Source organism: Falco punctatus (assembly GCF_963210335.1).
Source record: "Falco punctatus genome assembly, chromosome: 7".
In the NCBI taxonomy this organism is placed as follows: Eukaryota; Metazoa; Chordata; class Aves; order Falconiformes; family Falconidae; genus Falco; species Falco punctatus.
In genome coordinates, this window is record NC_137587.1 from 51,317,486 (window position 1) to 51,342,281 (window position 24,796).

Consider the following 24,796-nt stretch of genomic DNA (forward strand, 5'->3'; position numbering starts at 1 on the left):
TGGGCAATTAGTGTGTTGCAAAAGCCCTTCAGGGTGGTGGCAATTGAAAATGGATGAAGTTAGCTGTCAATGCAAAGCTATTGTGTACCATTACCTGTCATCTTCCCATAGGTGTCATCTGTATGTTCGACCAACGGGTGTGTTGGAGGGTCAGTTTAAAGAGTCTACGACTTATATTGCCTGGAGGGAAGAGCTACATAGGAGCAATGAAGTGAAGTGCTTGTTGCAGTGTCCAGCCACTGAGACAAACTTCTTGCCTCTGATAATCAGCTCAACAGCTGTACCTGATGAACTAAATTTTATTTCAACTTATGAAGAGGAGTGGGATCCTGCCTACATTATTCACTTTTACCCTACGTTGACTTTGAGGAATCTGTTACCATACTCCTTGAGGTACTTACTTGAGGTAAGTTATTTTATTATGGTTTTGTTTGCAAATCCTTTACTTGATTTTAAGTAAGACTATATTTACTTAGAAGTGGAGGTGAATGTAGTATGGAAGGTAACGAATGTTAGGTTTTGTATTTTCTGTTGTAAATGAGTGAGCCAGCTGGTGGATTGATTCAGGGAGGTTTAGAGATTTTTTTTTTTTTTTTTTTTTTCAGTTTGGGTGTGTCTGGGCAGTTCTGCCTTGCTCCTTAAATGTGAATCCTGTACTGGATTGGTCTGTCTCTTCTGAGATCCTGTTTGTGTTTTGCAAGGTATCTTTTGTTTCACAGAGAGGTGTAAGGAAAAGCATCTGAAATTTCTGGAGCTTTTCTTCTATGTAAAAAAAATTCTGACACTGGTTCTTCACTGAGGACTATTGTGAGGCTTCCCATACAAAAAATGGAAGATTTCCTTGTGGGATGCTATGCAGACTTTTTTTCTCTTTTATTATTTTCAGTATCTAGTATTTCTTCATGAAAGCCGAGTGATTTTAGTAAATAGAAAAGTTGTGAGGATTTAGAACTATCATCCTCTTTTGTTCCATTTTGTCCTACTCTCATAACTGGCTGTGTGACATTCATTTAGATCTGTCTTTCACTCCTGTCCAACAACCTAATGGCACTATTTCCAGTTTTCCTTGCCTTCACTGTACTTCAGTACTCGGTGACAGAATGTAGATCAGAGTGCCATTCCTTGACTGAGGAGCTAGAAACTAGTAACTGAAATCTGTTTCTGAAGTCACTGTACCTATAGATGGATGTGTGCTTATTGTCTTCACATCCGTCAACTAATCAAGCCCGGCTGCTGTGCAATACAGTAAAAATGTACTGTTTCTCAGTAAAAATTGGGAAAGCTACTATTGTGGGATGTTAGGGCCTTAGGAAAGCTGTGCTGCCAGACAGTATGGCACAGCAGCCAGCTTTCTGCCTTGGGTGTTCTTTAACGTGAAAAGTCCTGACTGTACGTCTGCAGCACAGTCCGGTTCAGTGTTGCACCTGGTGTGGTAAGTATGTGAATAAGAACTCATTGCCATTTTGAAGTCATGGGGGAGGGAGGGAACAGAGACGGGATGCGTTGGAGCTAGTTTGCCTTCCTGAAATCCAGAATTAAGCAGCCTTTATTGTCCTGCAAGAAAAGTGCAATTCATCTCAAATTATTCATAGGATCAGGCTCAAATGAAAGTGATTGGAGACTGGGATGTGTGGTACTGAGATACCTGAAACATGCATCCTGCAACAGAAGAACAAAATGCTGGTTTTTGAATACTTAAATTTTATATTTTAAAAACTTAAATTTGCCTCCTTTGATTTTGCTACAGGGGACAGCAGAAGCCCGTGAATTGCCTGAAGGGATTGCTGCAGATGTTTTTCATTCAAGAATCCATGGAGAAATAATGGAACTTGTGTTGATAAAATATCAAGGCAAAGACTGGAATGGACATCTCAGAATTTGTGATGGGATGCCTGAATTTTTTTCCTTGTGTTTCACATCCCATTCTGCAACAGTGATGACAGTGGATATTTACGTACATACTAGGCGAATTGGAAGCCGTATGATCTTGTCTGTGTTCAGTCCTTACTGGATAATCAACAAGACTTCCCGTATTCTCCAGTATCGAGCCGAAGACATACACGTGAAGCATCCAGCAGACTACAGAGATATTGTTTTGTTCTCCTTTAAAAAAAAGAATATTTTTAGTAAAAATAAGGTATGCTTATTGTAGGCAGTGGTTGTGGTGGTGGTATTTCAAAATAATGCTCTGAGGAGGAACAAACACACACTCACAGATTGTTGTCTAAGGAATTTTTCTGTAGTACTTAAATCTATAGGCTGTCATTTGGCTGTTGCTTTCTCGTTATACTTTTTGGACTAAGAAAGGAAGGCAGATGGAGAAAGTTGCAATAGATTTTGTGTCTAAGTCTTGCACTGCATCCCATTGGCTAATTTTCATCCTGGCCAGAAGCTGGCTGATGGTATAGAGTGGTTAGGTCCTGAAAACTCAGAGGATACCCTACTGGAAAACTCTTTCCTTGGGGAGAGGAATTTAATGCAGATATGTAAATTTAGAGTGTGGACTCCCTTTATAGTCAAAAGGAAGGCTGCTCTCAATCTTCCCGTGGAGGTGTTTTCCACTGAATAAAGAGGAATCACAGGCTTGTGGTTTAGTCAGCTAGGTACCTTGACATATAAAATGCACTATGTAAATATTCTGTCCTATGTCAAATGTATTTCTTTCGTTTTGATGTGATATTTACACAATCAAATGAAGAGTACTGTAATAGAGGAATTTTGTCAAGTGGCCCTTCCTTCCTTTTAAATATCATCTTTCCACCCAACAATAGTTTAAGAAATGGTTGAAGGAACAGTTTTGACAAGGTCATCTTTTCATTATTTCCCCCTGCCCCCTTCAAGTTTGTGAAGCACCACAAAATTGTAGCTTTATTTCCCATCTATGCGTGCTGTCACAAACATGAGAGTAAATGAGGACTCCTGTATTTTGCTAGCTTTTACTGTAACATTTTACCCAGAACTCAGGTGCAGACTAATAAATCAGAAAATGAATAGTGGTACTATATGCTTATGCTTATCTTGAATTATAGAAGGATTTAAAAGCACTTAGAGTTGTCTTCATACAGCTACATGTGATATAATTGCAGCCCGTAATGCATGAACTATAGAATTGAAATTAATTTATTGAAATACTTTCCATGTTGTTCTTCTTTGTGTGTAGATCCAGTTATGTATCTCAACTAGCACTTGGTCCAGTAGCTTTTCCCTTGATACTGTAGGAAGCTACGGATGTGTCAGGTGTTCAGCTAATAACATGGACTATCTGGTAAGATAGGTTTCTGTGTTTCGTGGAGCTCTCTTGGGGTTCTTTTGGCTTGACTTATTTCTTCTTAAGGCCTTTGTTTCACTACTTACACCGCTTTTAAATAGTGGAAGTATTTAACAACTAGGGTAATAACATTTACACCCCAGCTGTTCAGGTCTCCACTTGGTGACAAGTAGTTTCACCAACAGAAGTTTCAGTGTAATTCAAAACACATGATTTATTGTAACAAAGGTGTAGTACGGGGCTGTTTGAAAATACAGTGGTGAACTTACATAATGGAGGTAGGAGTTCACACTCAAAATTCGTGGTTGTTTGCAAGTGTTTAAATCTTCATACAGCAGCCTTGTCTAAGACTACATTTCCACAACTAAGCAGAATGAAGATTGCACATAATAACAATATGCAGATATCTGGGGAGTTGTGTTTCTGTGTACTCTTTGACTGATCTCTGATGATGATATCATTTTAGGCCTTCTGGGTTTGCTGTAGAGGGATTTCTGTTGGATTTTCCCCACAAATGCTACAGCTAAAACTGTTGCTTTACCATTGTGTTAATTGCATTGCATAGTTCGCTGATGTCGCTGCATGCTGTTTGGTTCTTTTATTACAGGTATTCATAACAGGAGTGTTTGTGCTAGCCTTAGTAATTGCAGTAATATTGGCTTTTCTGTTTTTCCATCCTGACTTTTAAGCTTGTTCTTGATTGTTTGATCAAATTGTCTTTGTTCAACAGGTTGGAGTTAGCATCAAAGTGAGCAGTTTTAACCTTACCAGGATAGTTACCTTCACTCCATTCTACACAATAGCAAACAAATCCTCCCTGGAACTGGAAGTTGGAGAAATTGGTCCTAATGGCTCTTTTCCAACTAACAAATGGAATTATATCTCTGCTTCAGAGGTAATGTTTCAGGTTTTTTGCTTTGGATATTATTGTAGACAAACAAACAACAGGTCTCCAGCTGTCACTTAAGGACAAAGCAATTATTTTATAGAAGCTCTGTCACTTCTAATGACATGGCATGGATACTTCACATCTCAGGGCAACTTCAACAGCACAGGTTGTATATGTTGGTAAATTAACAAAGTCCTTCAGTTTAGATAGTTTACTACATGTAGATGAGATGTTCATCACCACATGCTGGAGTAGGAACTAAGGCATCTGGAATAGTTTTAGTCACACGAGACTGTTTTACTGCTGGCTTAGTATATTGCACATATATGAACTGTTAAAGTCACACATACTTCTTGTTTTACAGTGTCTTCCATTTTGGCCTGAAAGCTCATCAGGTGAACTTTGTGTAAGAGTAGTTGGCTATGAAAGCTTATCTAAACCATTCCTCTTTAAAGCCCAGGATAACGGTACCCTGCTGAGACTGGAAGAATTGGTGAGACTGAGTGTGTGGTCTGTTCTTAATACTCCATTTAAGCCTTACGCTAATGAACTTAAGAAAGCTTAAAAATCATTATTTTGTCTGTTCTAACTTGAATTTATGCATAGAACAAATATTGAATTTTCTGTCTAACTTTCTCTCCAGAATGGGGGCTTACTGGTAGATGTGAATGTTTCTGAGCATTCTACTGTCATAAGCTTCTCTGATTACCATGAAGGAGCTGCTCCAGCTCTTATTGTTAACCATACCTCGTGGGACTCCCTCAGATATAAACAGAGGTATTTAAAAGAAACAATTCACCATCAGGTATTTAACGGGGGGTGGGGGGGTGGGGAAGGAAGTAGTTCTCTTTTACCATTATGCTACCTTGAAAAATAGAATAAACCCCTTTTCCTAATCATATTATTTTAATGAGGTATTTTGTATACTTTTAAGCAGTATTCATAGTTTGAGAAAGTGGAGAGAAAGAAGTGGGAGTATAGATCTTAGTTCTCTAAGAGCCTCGCTACCGCTGGACTTGCTTGGAGTGGGTAGCTTAGGGCCCTTCGTGCTTCACCCCAGGAGGCTGGAGGGGTGGAGCGTGTAGCACCCTGAGCTGCTGGCACCACTTCAATCGTTGCTCTTAACCAAGTGAATGCTGTCATTTTACTCTTTTTCTTTTAACCTGCAGTGGATTGCAAGAGGAAATGGAGTTGAAACCAAAGGAAGTATGTCTGTTTGCATGGACAGATCCGACTAAAACAAGAAAATTGACTTGGGGCTACTCCCAGAACTTTGGTGAACATGACCTACTTAAGGTAAGTTTCAGAAGGGGACAAGTAAATGCTGAACCTATCTAGGACTGTAACAAGATACAAATTATCTGGGAGAAAGCTTCTTCAGTAAATTTGCATTTGTCTTGTCCTGTAAGAGACTTCTGAATGTACTCTTCAGTAGCAAGACTTCAGATGCTTAGATCAATGTATTTGGAGGACCGCACACAAACTCCAACCTGTATTTTATCCATGGTTTTCTTGATATGAAAGAAGAAAGTTAAAGTGTATGAGCTGTGGATGTATCTAAACAGTACAGAGGATGAATAAATCGCCAATTTTACAGAAGTGCTGCTTGAAGCTAAAGTATCTCCTAAAGATGTAGAAAATCTTTAACTGTTGTGACTCTCGCTTCCTGTGGGAAATGCTTGCATGGAGCTGAAAATTCTGAGTTGCTCACTGAACTATTCCGGTGTTTGTAACTCATGCAATTTTAAAACAGAAAAATGTGTGAAGCTGGAGCAAAATAACAATGGTCAAGGTGGGAAATGAGTTGGAGAAAGAGGGAAACTGTAATGAGAAGCAGAGGTAAATTTAGGATAAGGCTGGGCAAGTATTTTGTTAAAGAAAAGGGGAGCAAGCGTTGATGGGGGAAGACTTTCCTCACCTAACTGGAGTGCAGGCTAAATGTGTGTCTGTTTCTAAATAGCAGCCCTCTTGAACCTTTTACTAAACTCTGAATTCTTCAGAGGTGGCTAGGTTTTTCTGTTGACTACGCACAGACTTGAGATATGAAAACTGAAAATATTAGTAGCTAAAAGTAGGGACAAGAAAGCAAGTGTTTCATTTATACTGGGAATGGATTTAGTTTCTCACAGCTGAATTCTGACAGTTAACTAACTAGTGTGCTTTACTGTATAAGCACTTGGGTCAAATTTTATATGTTTACAAATTATTTTAGTTTGAAAACTCATTTATGATTATTTGGGGCTTTTGAGAAGAGGCTTTTAACTGTCTCAGTTTTGCCTCACAAATTAACAAATAAGGAGTATCAGCATTTGGAGAGCAGAGATCTTCATCATTGTCTCGTTTTACTGATCTGTGGTACATGATTAATGCCTTCTTCCCCCATCACCTACGATTCTAAGTACTTTCTTTTGCTGTGAAGGCCTTTGTTTCATAACTTCCAATATTATTCTCATCCACAAATATTGCTGGAATGGCTACTTCTAAAAAGGAAGAAAAATATGAAATCCCCACCCCCAGCATATTTCAAGTGTTGGGATACAAGATGCCACCAAGTCAGTATGATGCAGTAAACTGACCAAAGAAGAATACTGAGTTCCGGTTTGTATGTGTGCCAGTAAACTTGCTTGCTTATAACCATAGAGCAAGAGCATGGATTTATTCCTGTAGTATATAGAGTATATTAATACTTTTTTTTTCTCCCCTCCCCCCCAATACAGGACGAATGTGGCCAGTTCCCTTACAATGCAAATACTCAGATACACTGGGTGTCTTTCCTGGATGGACGCCAACGAGTGCTACTTTTCACTGATGATGTTGCCTTAGTTTCTAAAGCACGACAAGCAGAGGAGCTGGAGCAACCTGATCAAGAAATAAACTTGTCAATCCACAGTCTTGGACTTTCTCTCGTTAACAATGAAAATAAACAAGAAATCTCTTATATAGGAGTTACTAGGTACTGCACATGAAAGCCTAAGTATACATTGAAATAATTGAGATTTGACAGCATATTGTAATTTTACCTAAACAGTTGAGTTGAAGGGAATATCTTTCAAATGAAATTAATGTAAATTAAACATTTAAAAATTAAGTTCTACATTATTCCTATTGTGCAGTTTGAATAAATAGGATTTAAGTGCCTGCTTTCTTAGCTTCTGTTAAGCAAAAGTACACAATAGGTTTTTTTGAGCCTGAAAAATTAGGATAATTTTACATGGTTTGCATACATAAGAAAGGTGTAAGTACTTTTAAATTCTTAACTTGTTATTTGTCTTGCAGTTCTGGCGTTGTTTGGGAACTGAAACCAAGGCAAAAGTGGAAACCATTTAATCAAAAGCAAATAAACCTGTTGGAACAAGCCTATCAGCAGTATCTTTGTAAGAGTGCTTTCCAAGCTCAAGGTTGGCATAAACTAGACAGCAATACTGAGGTATGTTTCGAGGTTTCAGTGTTTAAATGATTGCAGAATGTGGAACAGGCAAAACAGAAGTCTGTAAAAATAAGGTTAGGTGCCGTGTTAAGAGAAGCACAACAAAAAGCAAGCTTTTTTTTGCAATAGTTTCACATATTATACAGTAGAACATTTTTGTATTGAGGTCTTTTCCAGACTGGTATTATGAAGTAAGAATCTCAAAGACTTTTGCTTTTGTGTGGTAGAAAAGGTTGCTTGGTATCGGCATGTTAGTTATGAACCTATATTCTCACTGATGTAACTTAGTTGCAGAAATCTTGGGTTTAGCTTCTTGGTAAGCTGCAGTTTCCATGACTTGATATGAGAAAGGAGCCTATAGTGTTCAAAGACTTGAAATTAATTCACTTACCTGAGCTTTTTCTGACATTGATTATACATGCCTGTAATCCACGTATAAATTTAGCGTGTTGAAATGGCTAAGTACAATACAGGCATTTATAGTACCATAATCAGGCTTGTTTTTTATATCATCCTTTAATTTGAAAAACATATATATCCTCAGCTCTATGAATACTTAGGTATTGTACATTGCAGTAGTGCATTTGAAGTGTGTGGTAACAAAAGGTCCTATCTGTAAGTTGAGTTAAAATAAAGGAGAGTTTTTTTCGGTTTTTTCCTCATAACTTGAATGTTTCAGGATCCGGATAAAAGCATCGGGGAAAGTAGTCAGCTGCATGTAAAGATCTTTAATTATGCCAGTGTAATATATAACTCATGAAGAAATATTTACTAAGATGAAACAGAGATTCACACTTGGGGCAACTAAAATTGCAATGTAATGTGCTTATCAGACTAACTTGTGGTTCTCATTACATTCCATGCAGATAGTGGGTTGTGTGGATTGAGTAATTGAATGGGTCAAGTAATTCAGTAGCCATGTGATCACAAAATAAGGAAAAATGCAGGATTTGTTTGCTAGTCTGTTTATTAGTAACATAACATTTTATTATTTCTCAAATTAAATTGTGTGTTAACTCTGCTTGCTTAAATTTCCAGGTGAATTTTAGTAGGGTTCCAATGGAAATGCGTCTCCCAGTCAGATGCAGCATCCGGCGCAACTTCCTGTCAGGAATTCAGGTTGAATTCAAACAGTCGCCTCACCAAAGAAGCTTACGGGCTCAACTGTATTGGCTGCAGGTACCATCTTTCATCATGTTCTATAAACAAAACAGGCACTTTAAGGCTTTTATTTTATTCATTTATGTGAAGAAGTACCTCCAAATCTTACATATGTGGTGCTCTGATCACTATGTCAGAGTAGCAGAAGTGCTAAGAATGCTTCATTTATGGAGAAGTGCTGCAGAACTACCATCCCAGGATTTTGCAAGTGGTAAAGAAAAAATCCTGTAAAATTGTGGAGTAATGTAAGGCAGGGTGTTATGATGCAAAGTTGCTTTCTAGAGAGAGAGATGTTTTGGTGTATTAAACAAAAACCTCAACATTTGTCAAAATTTATTTACCATAATTTGTGTATAGTCATGTAACACATGACTCTAGAGGCTGTGTCTAGAGGTTCAGAGATCTTTAGTACAAAGACTACCTGTCTAATGCAAAGTAGATAATTGACATTTAAATACTCAGAAATAGTATGCAGTAATATATCTGCGCATAAGCTTAACAGTGAATTCATGTGCAACACTTGCACCTGGTTAGTATTCTCCAGTCAGTTTTAATAACGTTGCTAAATTAACCAGTAGAGACTTCAGCAGGTACTAGTGAGAAGTGTTTAGTAGTAGAGGAAAACAGTGGTGAGAAATAATCATCATTGTTGTCATCTTCATCTCCAATTGCTGTGCTTTAGAGTCCCCCAGGGGAGGGCATTCATTGAGGACTCTGATGCTTTTAATCATCAGCTGGTTACTTTTATCTTCTGCGTTTTGTTTTTGGTTTTGCCTGAAGGTCGTTTTCACTGCTACACTCAATGTATGCTATCAGCTGTAGCCCTCCGAGTGAACCTTTGTGAACCTCTGTAAGCATTCCTCGTGCAACATTTCCAACCATCTCGACTTCTATAGTTAAATGGATAACACTCCAAACATCAGAGTAATCCTCTTTTCTCCTTCCCCCCAAATAAAAATGATGTTCTTTTTGAACGCACTCTATAAACAAGTTTCTCAAGCCTTCTCAAATGAAAGTGGTCTTGGATTATCATGTCATTAAAATATTCCTGTAATTATACAATATATTTTTAGGTTGATAATCAGTTACCAGGATCGATGTTTCCTGTTGTATTTCATCCTGTAGCCCCTCCCAAGTCAATTGCTTTGGATTCAGGTAAGAGAAAACCTTTAGTAATATCAGATTTATTCAGCCTTGGAAGTAGTAACTTGGCAATTTGGGTTTTTTTTCCGTATGCTTAATTATTTTTTTCTATTTAGAACCAAAACCCTTCATTGACATCAGCATCATCACTAGATTCAACGAATATAGCAAAGTACTGCAGTTCAAGTGAGTTTAACAGTGTATTGTGATATAACTTTAGAGATTTTATGTATTTTAGAAGTGAACCTTGTTTTAAAGTTCATGTTCTCCTGTCCAAACTACTTTTGACTTCGGACTGAGTTTTTAAACATCTTCAGTGAAAAAACATCATTGTAAAAGAAACTTACTTTTAGAAAATAAGGACTGACCATGTGAAGGGACTGATATGCAGATTCTTTAGTAATCAGAATTATCTCCCTCTTGTACTACAATATTGGAGTTGCATGTCTGCCTGTTTGCTGTACAGTGCTGAGTTTATTGGTGCTCTAACAGACAGCTCATACAGTCTGTAATGTGGCCCAGTACAGTGGGTTACATTGTGAAATGTATGGTTTTTAGTTTATATGGCTGTGTCTTGGGGTTTTGTACTAAAATGAGACAAGAATGTTATACTGATGGCTTCTAATGCAAGTATCTGTACCCAACCAGTGTGTGTATAATATTTCAGGACAATGAATTTTAATAAAATAAATATTCAATAATATGACGTTCAGAGAGAGGCAGCTGGATAAGAGGTAGAAATATGTTGTTTAGGTATGTTATCCATGGAGCGCATGGAATCATAATGTATGAATGTAAGTATTTGGTGATAGTATTTTTAGGTATAGTTGGAAAGTGTTAAAATACGAATAAACTGCAGTAATGTATAACTTTGTGAGGCTGCTATGACCTTCTAACTGTAAGTAGGCAGTTGATATTGTAGATTGTGTCTTAATATGCAACATTACATAACAAAATTTCAATTAGGTAAAACTTCAAATAGGGTAAGCATGTGATTACCAAGTTAAACTTCTACAGGTACACACTTGTTTTCCCATTTTAGATACTTCATGGTTCTTATCCAGGAAATGGCACTGAAAATTGATCAGGGATTTTTAGGAGCACTTAGTGAATTTTTCACTCCCTCTACAGACCCAGAAGCTGAAAAACAAAGGGTAATGTATGAAATAAACTGATTTTTGCCAGAACAGGGCCTTTATGGTAACAGTGTTGCTGTTTGCTGAAAATTTCAGTTTAAACGAGTGAATATTGCATTTGACAGCAGTGAATAAAGGGACAAGATTAGATAATTTTCTGTTAAGCATTGGTGGTGAGCATTACTAATTGACAGGTTTGAGTAAGTGATACTTGGGTATGTGTAACTGTCTTCTGCTCTTTTCATGTTTCATTAATTGATGGCACAGTTGTTTAAACAGTGGCCACTAAGGCTTAAGGGTGGTAGATGAAATAACATTAGAGTTCATGGAGTGGACTTGTTAGTCTATAGTGCTTTTTGTTTTTAGAGAGAACAACAGATTTTATGGCTCTAAGTCGTATATAGATGGATAGTATTTGGTTCTAGTGTGCTTAGGAGAGTCATTTTTGTAAGTTCCTTTTCTTAGAAATTTTATCTACTGTATAAAAATTCTAATTTTGTGAGGAAACACAAAACACAAAGCAGCTCAGGAAGTTATTTTATTAGTAGTTCTGAAGTGATACCTTAAGTGATTGAGGAATTTAAGGGAATATCAAGTGATAAAGCATGAAATAGAAAAGTCACCCAGAAATTGTATGGGTTTGGGGTTTTTTTTAGTGTTATTATTTTGTTTTCCCCTGGATTGAAAAATGTATTAGTACAGTTATAGTCTGGTATACAAAAAGTAATTAGTCTGTTTCTAGTTTTGGAGGTGTTGACTGATTAACTAGTTAACTGTTTTATTACATTTGACTGACTATTATTTCTGCTGTTTATATGCATAGGTTTTTTTACTCATCTTTATATATAATATTAATTGTATTACATATATGGTGATGAGATTAACTTCTGTTCTATTTACTCTTTTTTTCTTAATGAAACCAGTCTAAATTAATTCAACAAGATGTGGATGCACTTAACACTGAGCTAATGGAGTCTTCCCTAACAGACCTGTCAATGCTCAGCTTCTTTGAGCATTTCCATATTTCTCCAATTAAGGTATGTTAAAGAGATACTTGTGGTTAAGGTATCATGATGTCAACTGGCTAATTAATTCCATATAGTAAATACATCCTCAGATCAACCTTCTGAGGAATTGAGGTCTTCATGCTGTCTTCCTAATGGGGATTTTTTAAATGTTCTCTAGAACTTATTGGTTTGTTGAAAAACTTTCATAGTTGCCCATGAGTAGAAACAGACCCTTAACCATTGCTAAGTGGGTAGAGTCAATGGGTATAATAATGAGAAGGGCTAGAGAGAATGCTGGCCTGAAGGTATCCAAGTATTGCAATTTATCATACATTAAAACACACTTCCGTGCGCTTGTCTTCATGTCTCTCTTCAACCAGTATAGATTTTTTCGGAGCAAGGGAAGAAGGATCATCAGTAATTGTATGTTACTCTGAATCAACAGAATCCCCTAAGGATATCAGATTGAAAAAGAGTTTAGAGGAAAAATAATTACTTTCCTTTTCACTGAACATATAAAAGGCAGACGTAAATTCTGATACAGATCATTAAATTCTATTGCTTTTTCCAACTTTTTCACTATCTCTTAAGGTACACTTAGATTCTCAGATTATTTTTTTTTCTGATGTGATTGTGCTTATAAACTTTGAAAAATGTGAAACCAGGGAAAACACTAGAGGAACAAGACATTATTGTGATTTTTAATCATTCCCTACCTTGTCTGGTTAAAGTTGTTCAAGAAACAGTTAAAATTTTAAGTCTCTTTTGCATCTTTATTTGAAGTGTCTAGATGTGCTGCCTGTGATGTATGGGAGGGGGCTGCTTTTTCTCTCCTGTGTTTTTTTACCTTAATTCAGTGTCTCATCTCAATATTATAAACCACTGGATAGTGGAAGACTGAAAATGGCCTTTTGGGGTGGTGGTGGTGGCGAGGCATGGGTGGAGAAAACTGGGAATCATTAAAAACTCAAATCATGCAAGTTAACTGCTATGCCCTCTTTTAAGCAAGTAGAAGGGAGCACAATTGGTTATGGTGGTGAACAAGAGGAAAGGAAAGTAATTTTCTGTTGTCCTCTCCACCTGTAAAAGTGTGTGGAATTCTATTAAAATAAGTGTCTTAGGAACACTAAACAATCCCATTTTAGTGTTAAAGGCACTTCTCTGAAGTTTATGCATGTCCCCAAAGAGTGAGTAGTTGCAAAAATACACACAAACTAGTTAAGTAAATCAGAATATAAGATTTAACTTTTACTGGGAATTAAGCTCCACCTATTTAACATGTTTCTGTCATTGTTTACAGGAATTTATAGATGTAAACATAAAAAAAGTTAAACTTCCAGGGCAACTTCCAGGACCTTGTATTTGTAATAGTAATATCTTTGTGAGTTCAAGCATGTTCATTGAAATTGTTCATTTCCTCAAAATGAGTAAAAGTACACTTTGCCACTCTTTCACCACTGCTTTGTTTACATGCGCACCACACAACCTGTCTAGTGTGTGTCTTTTTTTTTTTTTTGTCTTGATTTGTCTTGTTTTATTAATTCTGCTTTGATAGTTGCATTTGAGTCTATCTCTGGCTTCTGGTGGAGAAGCATCAGATAGGAGAGAAGAAATGATAGCCATCCATTCTCTGAATTTGCTGTTGAAAAGTATTGGAGCCACTCTAACAGATGTGGATGATCTTATTTTCAAGTAAGCTAATAAAGATCTTGTAAAAATATTTTAATAAAGCTACTATACATTGAATAATTGGGTCCATGGTATACTTTGCTGACTGACTTTATAAATATATACAGCCTTTGGGGAAAGGGAAGATGGGGTTTGGGCTCTTTTTTAAGAGAATAAGGCTTCAGGATTATCTGAAGGAACTATTCAGAAGCAGGAAGGATATCTATAACTAATGTGTGATTACTTGTCTTTCAGACTTGCTTTCTTTGAAATTAAATATCAGTTCTACAAGAGAGACCAACTGATGAAGAGAGTTGTTAGACATTATAGTGAACAAGTAAGCTTATCTAGTTTTAGTCAAGCCTTTGTAAAATTTTGCATATGTTACAGATTTCAGAAAATAGGAAAGAAAAGGTGAATACCTCTAAAAGCTAATAAATTTTTATTTCATGGTGCTGAAGTAGGAATCTGGTGGCATATTATGAAAATGTAAATACAGAAGTGCCCTGAAAAATGTGTGTTAAGAATTTTAAAGTGGCTACTTCCTTTTATTTAAATCTTCATTCACCAAAGTATTCTAGTTGTTATCCATACATATACTGCCTCTCTTACCTAAGGCTTTCTTCGTTCTAGCAGGCATACATAGTTGAATACTCTTAACACTTTACTTTGGTAGTAAATTAAAAAATTTAACAGCCTGGGTTCTAACATTGTGTAACAACAGCTTGTAACAGTGCTTTATTTTTTTTTTTGCTTTTTCCCCCTCCCTCATTGTTTAGCTCCTGAAACAGATGTATGTTCTGGTACTTGGATTAGATGTTCTTGGAAATCCATTTGGCTTAATCAGAGGCTTATCGGAGGGAGTAGAAGCTTTCTTCTATGAGCCATTCCAGGTATGACTTTCTGATTCTTCACTGTGTATGAATAGTAGACTGACTATACTCGTAGAGTTGTAGTTCTGTTGTCACTGTACTCTGCACCCTGCAAAGTTAAAAAAGCAGTGATTTTTTTTTTTAACTTTAAAGAAATAATAAATTGAAATGGCCTTACTTTCATAGTGTAAATGAATTACTAGTTTTTCTTGAAAGAGATGCATAAATGTATGGTTTTCTGCTATTCATAATAAGCTTCATTCTTAGGGTGCTGTTCAAGGACCTGAAGAATTTGCTGAAGGCTTTGTAATTGGTGTTAGAAGTCTTCTTGGACACACAGTGGGTATGTATCATATTGTTACTGTTTTAATAAATCGTTAACTCATGGATTGCTTTTTTCTTTTTGTCTTATTTTCAAGGGAAAGTTATATTTTTAAAGTATCTACATGGTAATTTTTTTAAGTATTAGTATTAAGTATTAAACTTTTTAAGTAATAGTAAGTATTTAAGTTTGTCAGATAGCATTGCCAGTATTCATGATACAGGTTATTCCTACCTAACTGACTTGAGACCATTTAAATGTCCATTTTCCAAACTGGGAAACACTGCATGTATAACTGAATTTGTAACATGCTGTGAATGAATATGGGAAATAATTCCGATGGTCCTAAAATGTCTGGGGAAGCTTGAGAAGTGTTTTGAATAGAAGATACTGTTACAGTTACTTTAGATTTTTATTTGCCTATGTGTTACAGGAATTAGTGAAAATACAATTCCATCCAATATGCTATATAACATGTATTGAGGCAATTTAAGAGTTACCTTTTGCAGTATTTATGGATATCAGGCTAGATATAGAGTCTCCTCATGGGTGACGTGGTAGTCATTTTGTGTTAAATTCGTAATATCTAAACTGAATATGAAGGGAAACTTCTATGACCTTGGTGGCTTCTTACGTCTTGTCTGCTGTTAAACTGTGAAAGAACAGTAACTCCTGCTTTCTGCCCTGTTCCATCAGGTGGTGCAGCGGGGGTGGTGTCTAGGATTACTGGTTCTGTTGGAAAAGGCTTGGCTGCTATTACTATGGATAAAGAATTCCAGCAGAAACGGAGAGAGGAAATGGGTCGGCAGCCAAAAGACTTTGGTGACAGCCTGGCCAAAGGAGGAAAAGGCTTGTTACGGGTATGAACTTGAAGTTGAGGGCATGGTGTTCCAACTTTTTAATCCATGCTTGAAACTTACATGCAAGCAAGTTACTCTTCTTTATCAGTTCATGAACTAAACAGAAGAGACAAACAGGCAGTCAGTTTATAGGAGACTCAGTGTAATGTATCAGCTTTAGCGTTTGAGGTTGTGATTTTGGCTAACTTGTGGAATTGAAGGTATGGTCTCAGAAGGGAAAAGTGTAGGAAGTAACACCAATTTCCCCTGTGAATTATATAAATACACAGTTACTCATGTTGAACAAATGTGTTAACTAATTAAAGCAGCTGGGCCTGTATTTTACCTTGCAGTCAGTTCTGTCATTTCAGTCAGCTGACTGTGAATTATGAGCTCTGAAGCACGTGCTGCTTACTAGAAATTACGTTCTATATACTGAGGTCTTGTAAGACCTGCTAGGTTTTCTTGACTTAAAAGAATATGAACATAAAGCAAGTAGAATGTGTATAAAAGTACCACAGTAAGTTTGAGAGATTTTTTTGAAACATAAGCTGTGCAACCCCTGTATTTTTCTGGTTGCTGAAAGATCATGCCTGTTTCTAGTTAGCATTAAGTATGAGACAACTCTCATGTAAACAATTACAGAGAGATCTGTATGACTTGAATATAATTTAAGTATTCTAGTAAATTCCATCACTTCCCATACGGAAGAAAAGCAGTCAACATATTTCTAAGATAATTATAAATAATAAACATTTTGGAGTTGTTTCTGATACTGTTTGCTGAAGATTTGGAAGTTATCTCAGTGGATTTTTATTATTCTGCTTAGTGTCATTAAACTACTTGACTTATAAAGTCTTCCAGAAAATTATTTGGTATTAACTTCTTTTGAGTATTTTGTATCACTGACTCATGACTGGGAATTCTGGCAGCTTCCTATTAGTAGTGAAAGTGAAATAGTGACTTTGTTAATTATTACAAGACTGAATATAAAAATTTGCTGTCTTTTTCTTGCCAGCATAAATGTTTCTTCAGCCATTTTAGGTTTTCCCTCCTCTCTTCTTTCCCTCTGTTATAATTGTCTTAAAAATTTAAATTAAAAAAATCCCCACAAACCCACCAAAAAATAAACCACCCAAAAAGACCCAGCCAAACAGTGTTTCCGATATTGAACTTCCTTATAAAGTTTTACAATGAAAATGAGAGATAAGTCATTGTTCAGTTAAACTATAGCATTTCTGTTTGAGTAGGAACTTAACTGCCTTCTTTATTTTAGGGCGTTGTCGGAGGTGTGACGGGCATAATCACTAAACCTGTAGAAGGTAAGCATTAAGGCTGCGCTGAACTGCACTGTGTAAATGGTTTCCCAGTACTTTACAATTTATTTTGTAATTTTTAAGAAATGCCTGCTTTAAGTGTGGTGATGCTAAGCTGCAGCAAGATTGTATTTCTGATTCAAATGTGACCTTACTACATTTTCAGCCTTTCTATGAATTAAGGAATGGTTGTCTTTGATATATATTATGTTAGGCCTACTGTAGCACCTAATATATTGTTTAAAGCCGTAATAGAGATACTAAAACCAGTAAATTAGAAAGCACCAATTGAAAAAAGTTTTTTAGAACTCCAAAGTTCGGAGAAATGTTAAAAAACAAATTTGGTTTTATGTCTGAGATCTGTATTTGTTTTTGTGGAGTCTATCAGTTGATCAGCATGATAGATGTTGAAAAAATGCAAGATAAAATACCTCTTAGTAAATTCATGTCTCGGTGATTTAAATGTCGGATGTTGATCGTTACTGTATTGTATTTTATAGGTTATTGGCAGACACTTTGAGGTGTAGTCCTCCTCTCATTGGTGGATGAACACACATGTTTTCTAAACACTGTCTTGGCTCTTCCATAGTTACGTATAGTGTTATGTATTACCAGAGACATGTATAATTTTGAGATATGAATAGTTAGCTTCCATTATATTTGTGCATCTTAAGAGTCTTCAGATTTTTTTATTACTGTCAACCTATAAAAACTGATCTGTTGGCCTACAGTCCAGACTGAAAATGTGAGGAAAATCTAGTTGACCTCTCAGTTATGCTGTTTTTGGAGGCTGGTAGGGTGTTAAGTGGACAGCAATGTGTCTGAACAGACGAGGAAGCAATGTGTGACTTCACAGAGAACTTTTTTTTTTTTAAAGTGGATCGTTCATAATCAATTCATGTGGGCTGTTTCCAGTTCAAACAGTTCTAATGCAGCCTGGAGCAGTAATGGTTTAATTCTGTGGCTAATGTTTTCAAGGAGTAGGTCATTAAAATGATTTCTGTTCCTTTTTTTTTAAAGGGGCTAAAAAAGAAGGTGCAGCTGGATTCTTTAAAGGAATTGGAAAGGGGCTTGTAGGAGTGGTAGCCCGCCCAACGGGTGGCATTGTAGATATGGCAAGCAGTACCTTCCAGGGAATTCAAAGGTAAAAATGTTAAGATGAAATTTTGAAGTCCTTTCCATGTGTTGGATACTGAGTGGTTGAGTGGTAAAGTGGTCCAGGGGCAGCGCACAATTCTTTGTGTTAAATACAATGTGCAGTAGGATAGATGAGGTTGAGATGTCTGGTATCCTGTAATGAGTGTATTTTATGATGATTTCTGGAAATTGCTGCTTCAGAACAACAAGTCTTGCAGTGTTGTAGTTCAGATAGATGATAACTAGTCAGTTCTCTCCTTTCAGTCCCTCCCCTGATTGGAAAGTAATTAAAAGGTCTTGTGTAAATTTTACTTTTGAGGTAGGCTTGTGTACTGCTGAATGGAAATAGCTAAATGCATTTAGACTTACTGTAAAAAAAAAAAATAGACCTTTGAAATTTTTGGAGAAAGACTTGCCGGTTTGAAATTTGGCTAGCATGCAAATTGGAGGCTTCTTGTTGTTTAAGGGGAACTTTGGAAACTGTGTTTAATAAACATCAGAACCCTTAGTAAATTATCCACAGTTGGGAGTAAACTTCTAAGTTATTGTGTAGCTGTCTAATTGGCTAATGTGTGCCTTTACTATTTACATTCTGTAGGCTACCCAGGAAGTGTACGTGGGATATGTGGCAAATGAAAGGGTGACTTTTTAAAGATATCTTGGTGAAACTAAGTAAGCTTACCAGAATACTGTTCCACTATCTATGGCAGGGTAGCAGAATCAACTGAAGAAGTATCTAATCTCCGTCCTCCACGTTTCATTCATGAAGATGGCATCATCCGGCCGTATGATAGAGTGGAAGCTGAGGGTTATGATTTATTTGAGGTATGACTTAAATTGTAAGTATAGTTAAAACTAACCTACAGGGTTCCATAAAACATGACATTAGAAAAAAGCTGCCAGGTATCTGTGACAGTTGTTACCTGTAGTAAAAATTTGCCCCGGCCAATTTCACATGGCAAGGCTGTATAGCAGAGAAGACCTAATGCTGGTCGTAAGCTGAATGAAACAAGAAAACTGCAGCATTGCTGTTAAACGATCTTTTGTGTGTTATGTTCCATAATTGCTTACCTGGGAGTAGGTAGTAGGATTAAGATTAGAGTATGTTGAAACAAATATTTTGATACTCAGTTCTGACGTTTTGCTTAATAACAAAGTTGAGGCTGATTTACAAACTAAAAAAAAAATTAAAATGGATGAGTAGGGTTTGAATTGTTTGACATATAGTACAAATACTGAAATTTCAATTTTTCAGTTTGGTGGTATCAGCATTTGAAAAAAGTCTGCATGATTTCTCAGAATACCACCTTTTGGTATTTCCTTGCGTTGTTCTTAATAGCAATGTGTCATAGCTACAGGCATTGTACGCACGTTTAGCCTGCTTCCACATCTGGATGTGGCTGACATAAGGAGGATGAATAACATTTGTTTTCAAGTCCTAGATAATCAGAATCTGGTTAACTTGTATTTCAGCCTTCATGTTCCTAAAACTTACCCTAAAATGCTTATTTTGTTGCTAAAAAGTTAAGAGTAAAGTAACTGTCTACATTAACATTTTAAGACCAAAACTTGCACATTTGCTTCTTTCTTCTACATGTTCTTTTAATTCTTATTTCCTATTCTATTTCTAATATTTCTCTTCTTTCTCTTTTTCTCCTGGCTTACGCAGCAAGAACTGGAATAACGGAGTAAACATTTTCCATATTTCTTTCTGTATTTCCATCATGGTCTTTTATCTGCCTTAAGTATTTATATCTAAAGGGCATGATTGGATTTAACATGTCCTCTCCCCTTGATTCTTATCCTTTCTGTGTAGCAGTCTAATAAAACAGTGTTTCATGTTGTCCAGGCTAAGAAAACAAACTTGAATAACCATCTTCAGTAAGATTAGATGAGTGAGTAAGAGGAGAGAGACAAGGAGGGTCCTTTGTTTTCTGTATATTTGTTCTTCTGAGGATGCTTAGCTCCTTAAAAATGGCAACAACAGAAGGCACTTGGAAAGAAAAATAAACACCATGACAGGGTAGACATTGACTTCATTTATTAGCTTTCTCTTAGAGCTAGGACTGTGAATGAAGGGAGAAAGCAATATTTTGATACTTGTGCAAAATTTAAAATAGTGATACTGAATGGTATTTTTTCCAGTGAAAATGCTTATAATACCATGATACAGAGATACTGCTTCCATATAAATGTGAAGAAAACTTGTATTTGTGGTTTCTGTAATAGGCCATAAGCCTGTCACTTATACATCTGGTGAACCACTATCACTTCAAGTTGCTATTACTACTGCTTCTTTATGAAATTTTATCAATTAAAAAATATAGCCAGCTCAGTTGACTCTGGTTTCATTTGCAGAATCTTCTGGGGTTTTGATGTTCAGCATACTAAAATGTAAACTTTCAGCTGTTAACGTGAATTTACATATATGTATAAATAAAAAAATATATATTTCTAAATTAAGTGATGCCATAAATTTAATTTCTAATAGAGCTTCTCATGAATTAACAAGCTAAGCTTAACAAGCTGTTCTCAGAGCAAATTGTTCACCTATCGTACATGAAAAAAACTGAGCAGAGACATCTCTGCTCCTAATGCCTTTTTAGAATGTAGTGGTCAATAGCTTGTTGAATTTAATTTTTTTTTTAATAAAACATTTAGTGAATTTTTAGTTTAGCTGATTGAATGGAATTTTGTTGTTGTGATACTCTAAATAGACCCATTTTTTTCATGTAGTGAGATTTTTTTATTTTTATTTTTTCTATCTTCAAAAAGGACAAGATAGCACAGTTAACACCAAAAACTGGATATTAGCAGTTCCCGCACATCTAATATTTGTATTTTTCTTAAATCTAAGTGTTGTAGATGGGAATTGTATACTAACCAAGAATGAATCCTCTATTTAGTTCACTACGTACGGTTTCTTCCTTTCGGAAGTCAGTTAATTGAATGCAGGGGGTTTTGTTGTTGTTGGTTTGTTGTTTTGGTCTTTTTTAACTAACTGGTTTTGATTATTATGCTAGAGGTTAGTGTTGGGGAGACTTCATTTTCTAATGTTAATTACAAGCAAGAGGGGGACAGTGTCTTCACAGGAAATAAGATATTTAGCAAGGAAGATGAGTCAAAATCAGTTATATGCATTTACAAATTTAATTGCAAATAACTCAACTTACAGGTACTAGTGTTGTTTGCATTTGAATCCAGTTTTGACCCAATGTTATGAGTAGTTTAATCAGAATCCCTACCCTCTCATCTATTTTAACTAACTTTAATGCATACATCCCTTGAAAATAAATACACGCTTACAAGGTTGAAGCCTCGTAAGGTTACCTTAAGGTGCCTCAATACTATCCAGTGGTTGGACAAAAAGATGTTTCACTTAAATACTCATTTGTATGTGAAATGTAGATATTGGTAGACATTAGAGCTTGGCTTAAGAGGGGCATATATGTAGGTCTTAAAAGACAAGTTACTTTTTTCCACTTGAAGTTGTGGGGCATTTTTGTACAGAATAAGGACAGTCGCCAGATGGAGTAGATCAGTTGTATAAACTTGTTTATGCAGTGTGTTTTCCCAGAAGTGCTGGATCTAACATATATGGGCTATATAGGGATCTGCTCAGTCAATTCAAAACCTGGAAAGTCAGATTTAACATCTTGCAGACCAAGTCTCTAGCTCATGCAGTGAAGCTTAGTAGTATAGAATGCATTTTCTTAAGCATAAATGCACAGTATGTGTAGCTGGAGAGAACAAAGAACAAATAGGACAACTCCAAGGAATAAGTTCTCACGAGTGTTAATCTTTGTATGATGAGTGTTTGCAGTTGATGAGATGTGCTAGAGCAGGTAATGAATGCCTTTGGCTTTGTTAGTCTTTGCATTTTAATATGCAGGTATTGCTGCCTGCTCTGGTTGAGGAGGCTGTCTTCTAACCCCAGCACTTAGGGTCTGACATGATGCAATTCATACATTATTCAATGCCTATGGCCTTACTTTGTTTCATTTCCCAGTTAAAGCATAGAGCATAGCATAGAGCATTATAAAGAATGCAGAATGTTTCATGAATAATTGAGACATGGTGGTAAGAAAGTGTTGTGGCAAAGAGAATACTGTGCTAGAAACTGCAGATTCTATTTGAGTCACACTTCTGCTGTGTAAATCTGCACTGGTTCTTTCATTTCCACATAAAACAAGAATGCGTTGAGCTTTTAAGTGTTCTAGTATTCTTGTAAAAATAAAAGCGTTTGGTAAAGATGCCTGAATTTTAAGGGTGTTTAAATCATGGAGTAATTTGCAGCAAGTGCAACCTCCTTTTTACATAATGCCACCACCATTGTGCTGGTGTCTACCAGGTGTACTGAGAATAGCTCTGAGTAATATTGCATCTCTTAAGCACAGAGCTCAGTGGGAACTCTTACTTTAGTAACACTGCATGTAAAATACAAAAAATACTATCGGGATTGTTTCTGAAGTTACGAGAAAGAGACTTTCTCTCCAAAGCTTTGAGTTTAAATAGAAGAAACATGCTTATGAATAAATCTGTTCAAATATGTGGCACATCTCATTTCTGCATATCCAGCAAAGGGATTCAGAACATGGATTGCAGCCTTTGAACTGCACTCTTACATGGCGATGGGTTTTGTATTTCTTAATTTTTTACTTGTTTTTCAAATAGTTATGGTTCAGGTATAAAATGTGAATTCATATTTCAATTTTAGACATGCTGCCATCTTTCTTCTGATGTTTTGAAGGGACTTTGAGATAAGCAGTCTTTCTGGCATTTTTTTCCCTTTCACGTATGTTTTAGGGTTTCAGAAATTTTTAAGATGGTCAGAAAGTACTATTTTTTTTATAGAAGATGTGGACTCTATATTTTTGGTTGCTGGAAATGCTGAATTAATGTTTTTAAAAATGTCATGTCACTAGGGAGCAAATCCAGAAAAAAAAATGTTGTTGATTTAAACTCTTGAATATTAATGTTCTTTTGATCTTAAAGTATGATGATGCTTGAAGACTTTTGTTGAACTTTTAAATATATGTAAATATAAGTTAATGTTGACGCCTCTTTTAATTGATTCTGATATAAGCTGAGTTGACAAAAGATCTTTCCATTTGGGTTACTTAAACTATAGGGAGTTATAGGCCTGCATGGTTGATCAGACTGATAAATGTGGAGTCAGGTTTAGCTTCTGTTGTCATCTTACCGTTTTTATAGATACAGCTATGGAAATACAGAATGGAATATATCTTGACAAGGAATAACTAAAAACACACTGAATTTTTAGTCCTTCCTCTTTAAATTATTCACACTAGTTTGTCAGAAACAGCTTGAGAAATTTACCATTATACAGAGGCTAGATTCCACAGTAACATCTGTAAAATTAACTTAAGGTCATCTTATTTTGCTATGAAGAACATCAAACCAATCTTGGGGCATCCATGCCCTTGCTAAAACTTGCTCTGAGGTGCATGCATCCTGCATCCAGGCAAAGCATGTATGGCCTTCAGTCTTCATGATGTTTCCTCACATTCCTACACAGGAACTGTACATTTTCCAATAAAACAGATTAAATGATAAAAAAGGGAGTTGTGTTGGCTTAGAGATTGCAAAGCTAACATGCATTGAGAGTGTGCCTATGTAACTGTCTCTGCTAATTTTTGCTGTGTAAACATTATTTACAAGTGGAAAGTGTATTTTGTGAAGGTTTTTTTTGCACTGATCTAACATTCTTAGTAGGTGTTTGAGATGCATGTACCATAGGTGAAATTTCAGCATCTCTGTTGATGTCACTGTGGTGATAGTTGAAAGCTCTTTATCTTAGCAATAAATGGTAAGTTTTATGGTGTGACCTAGGAAGACTGTAGTAGTTGGAGCTTCTGTAAAACCCTCTGTTGATCACCGTCGTAATTTTTAAATATAAAAAGCTCGTGGCTGTCAGAGAACATAACTAGGTTAGTATCCCTGACCAGGCTTTTGTGACTAGTATGCTAGAGCCCTGTCTTTGTTAGAAGCCTCTTGAGCGTACACAGAATCCAGATGCTCTTTCTGGTTAGTGTCCTGGGGCAAAGTCCAGGGTATGCACACCTTCTTTCCAACAATTGTTTCCAGGGTTGAGACTATGTAATCCAACTGTTGGCTTCTAAAGATTTTCTAGTTTCTTACAAATAACTTCACAGAATTACAACTTCAGTGGCTCTTTGATTTGCAGGTTCAGACATGAGATGACTGAAGTATAGGGAAGTATATATCGCATATTTCAACTATACTTAGCTTTGCAGTCCAAAATAAATGCAGAACTAATTTTAAACTAGATGTTTATATTGGTTGTTTCATTATTATTTTTTTTCATGCTAGGAGTTTTCACCTTAAAATGTAACAGTGTATGGCTTCCCCAAAGAGAAGGGTCTGCCTGGGTATTTTAGGGGCTTCCCTTTGGAGTGTTCTGCTGGTAGCTGGTTTTAGATAAGATGTATGTCATACAACACTGTTACTGTGGTAGGCTTGCTATGGAGAGAATTCATGATCTCTGGCATTTAATGCAACCTGTGTACAGGTAAGGTTCTTCAGTAGCAATTACGTATTTCTTGTGTACAATGACAATTACAGTCTGA

At 36.2% G+C, this 24,796-nt stretch overlaps 1 protein-coding gene across 3 annotated transcripts in view; it reads left to right on the forward strand.

The window, feature by feature from the left end:
- Nucleotides 1-24,796, forward strand: part of VPS13C (vacuolar protein sorting 13 homolog C) — a 97,062-nt gene that overhangs the window by 64,835 nt on the left and 7,431 nt on the right. For 2 of the 3 annotated variants that reach the window (XM_080395546.1, XM_080395547.1), the window contains 22 exons: nt 112-406; nt 1,748-2,137; nt 3,161-3,265; nt 3,999-4,163; nt 4,522-4,650; nt 4,801-4,934; nt 5,327-5,453; nt 6,875-7,110; nt 7,434-7,584; nt 8,623-8,763; nt 9,819-9,900; nt 10,005-10,074; nt 10,931-11,042; nt 11,948-12,061; nt 13,587-13,723; nt 13,955-14,036; nt 14,479-14,592; nt 14,839-14,914; nt 15,590-15,753; nt 17,009-17,054; nt 18,069-18,192; nt 18,896-19,010. In XM_080395546.1, coding sequence (XP_080251672.1) covers nt 112-406; nt 1,748-2,137; nt 3,161-3,265; nt 3,999-4,163; nt 4,522-4,650; nt 4,801-4,934; nt 5,327-5,453; nt 6,875-7,110; nt 7,434-7,584; nt 8,623-8,763; nt 9,819-9,900; nt 10,005-10,074; nt 10,931-11,042; nt 11,948-12,061; nt 13,587-13,723; nt 13,955-14,036; nt 14,479-14,592; nt 14,839-14,914; nt 15,590-15,753; nt 17,009-17,054; nt 18,069-18,192; nt 18,896-19,010 — 3,109 coding nt within the window. Of the gene's footprint in view, nt 1-111; nt 407-1,747; nt 2,138-3,160; nt 3,266-3,998; nt 4,164-4,521; nt 4,651-4,800; nt 4,935-5,326; nt 5,454-6,874; nt 7,111-7,433; nt 7,585-8,622; nt 8,764-9,818; nt 9,901-10,004; nt 10,075-10,930; nt 11,043-11,947; nt 12,062-13,586; nt 13,724-13,954; nt 14,037-14,478; nt 14,593-14,838; nt 14,915-15,589; nt 15,754-17,008; nt 17,055-18,068; nt 18,193-18,895; nt 19,011-19,854; nt 23,178-24,796 lie in introns of those variants that run through there. The other variant, XM_080395548.1, reaches the window with a different exon arrangement.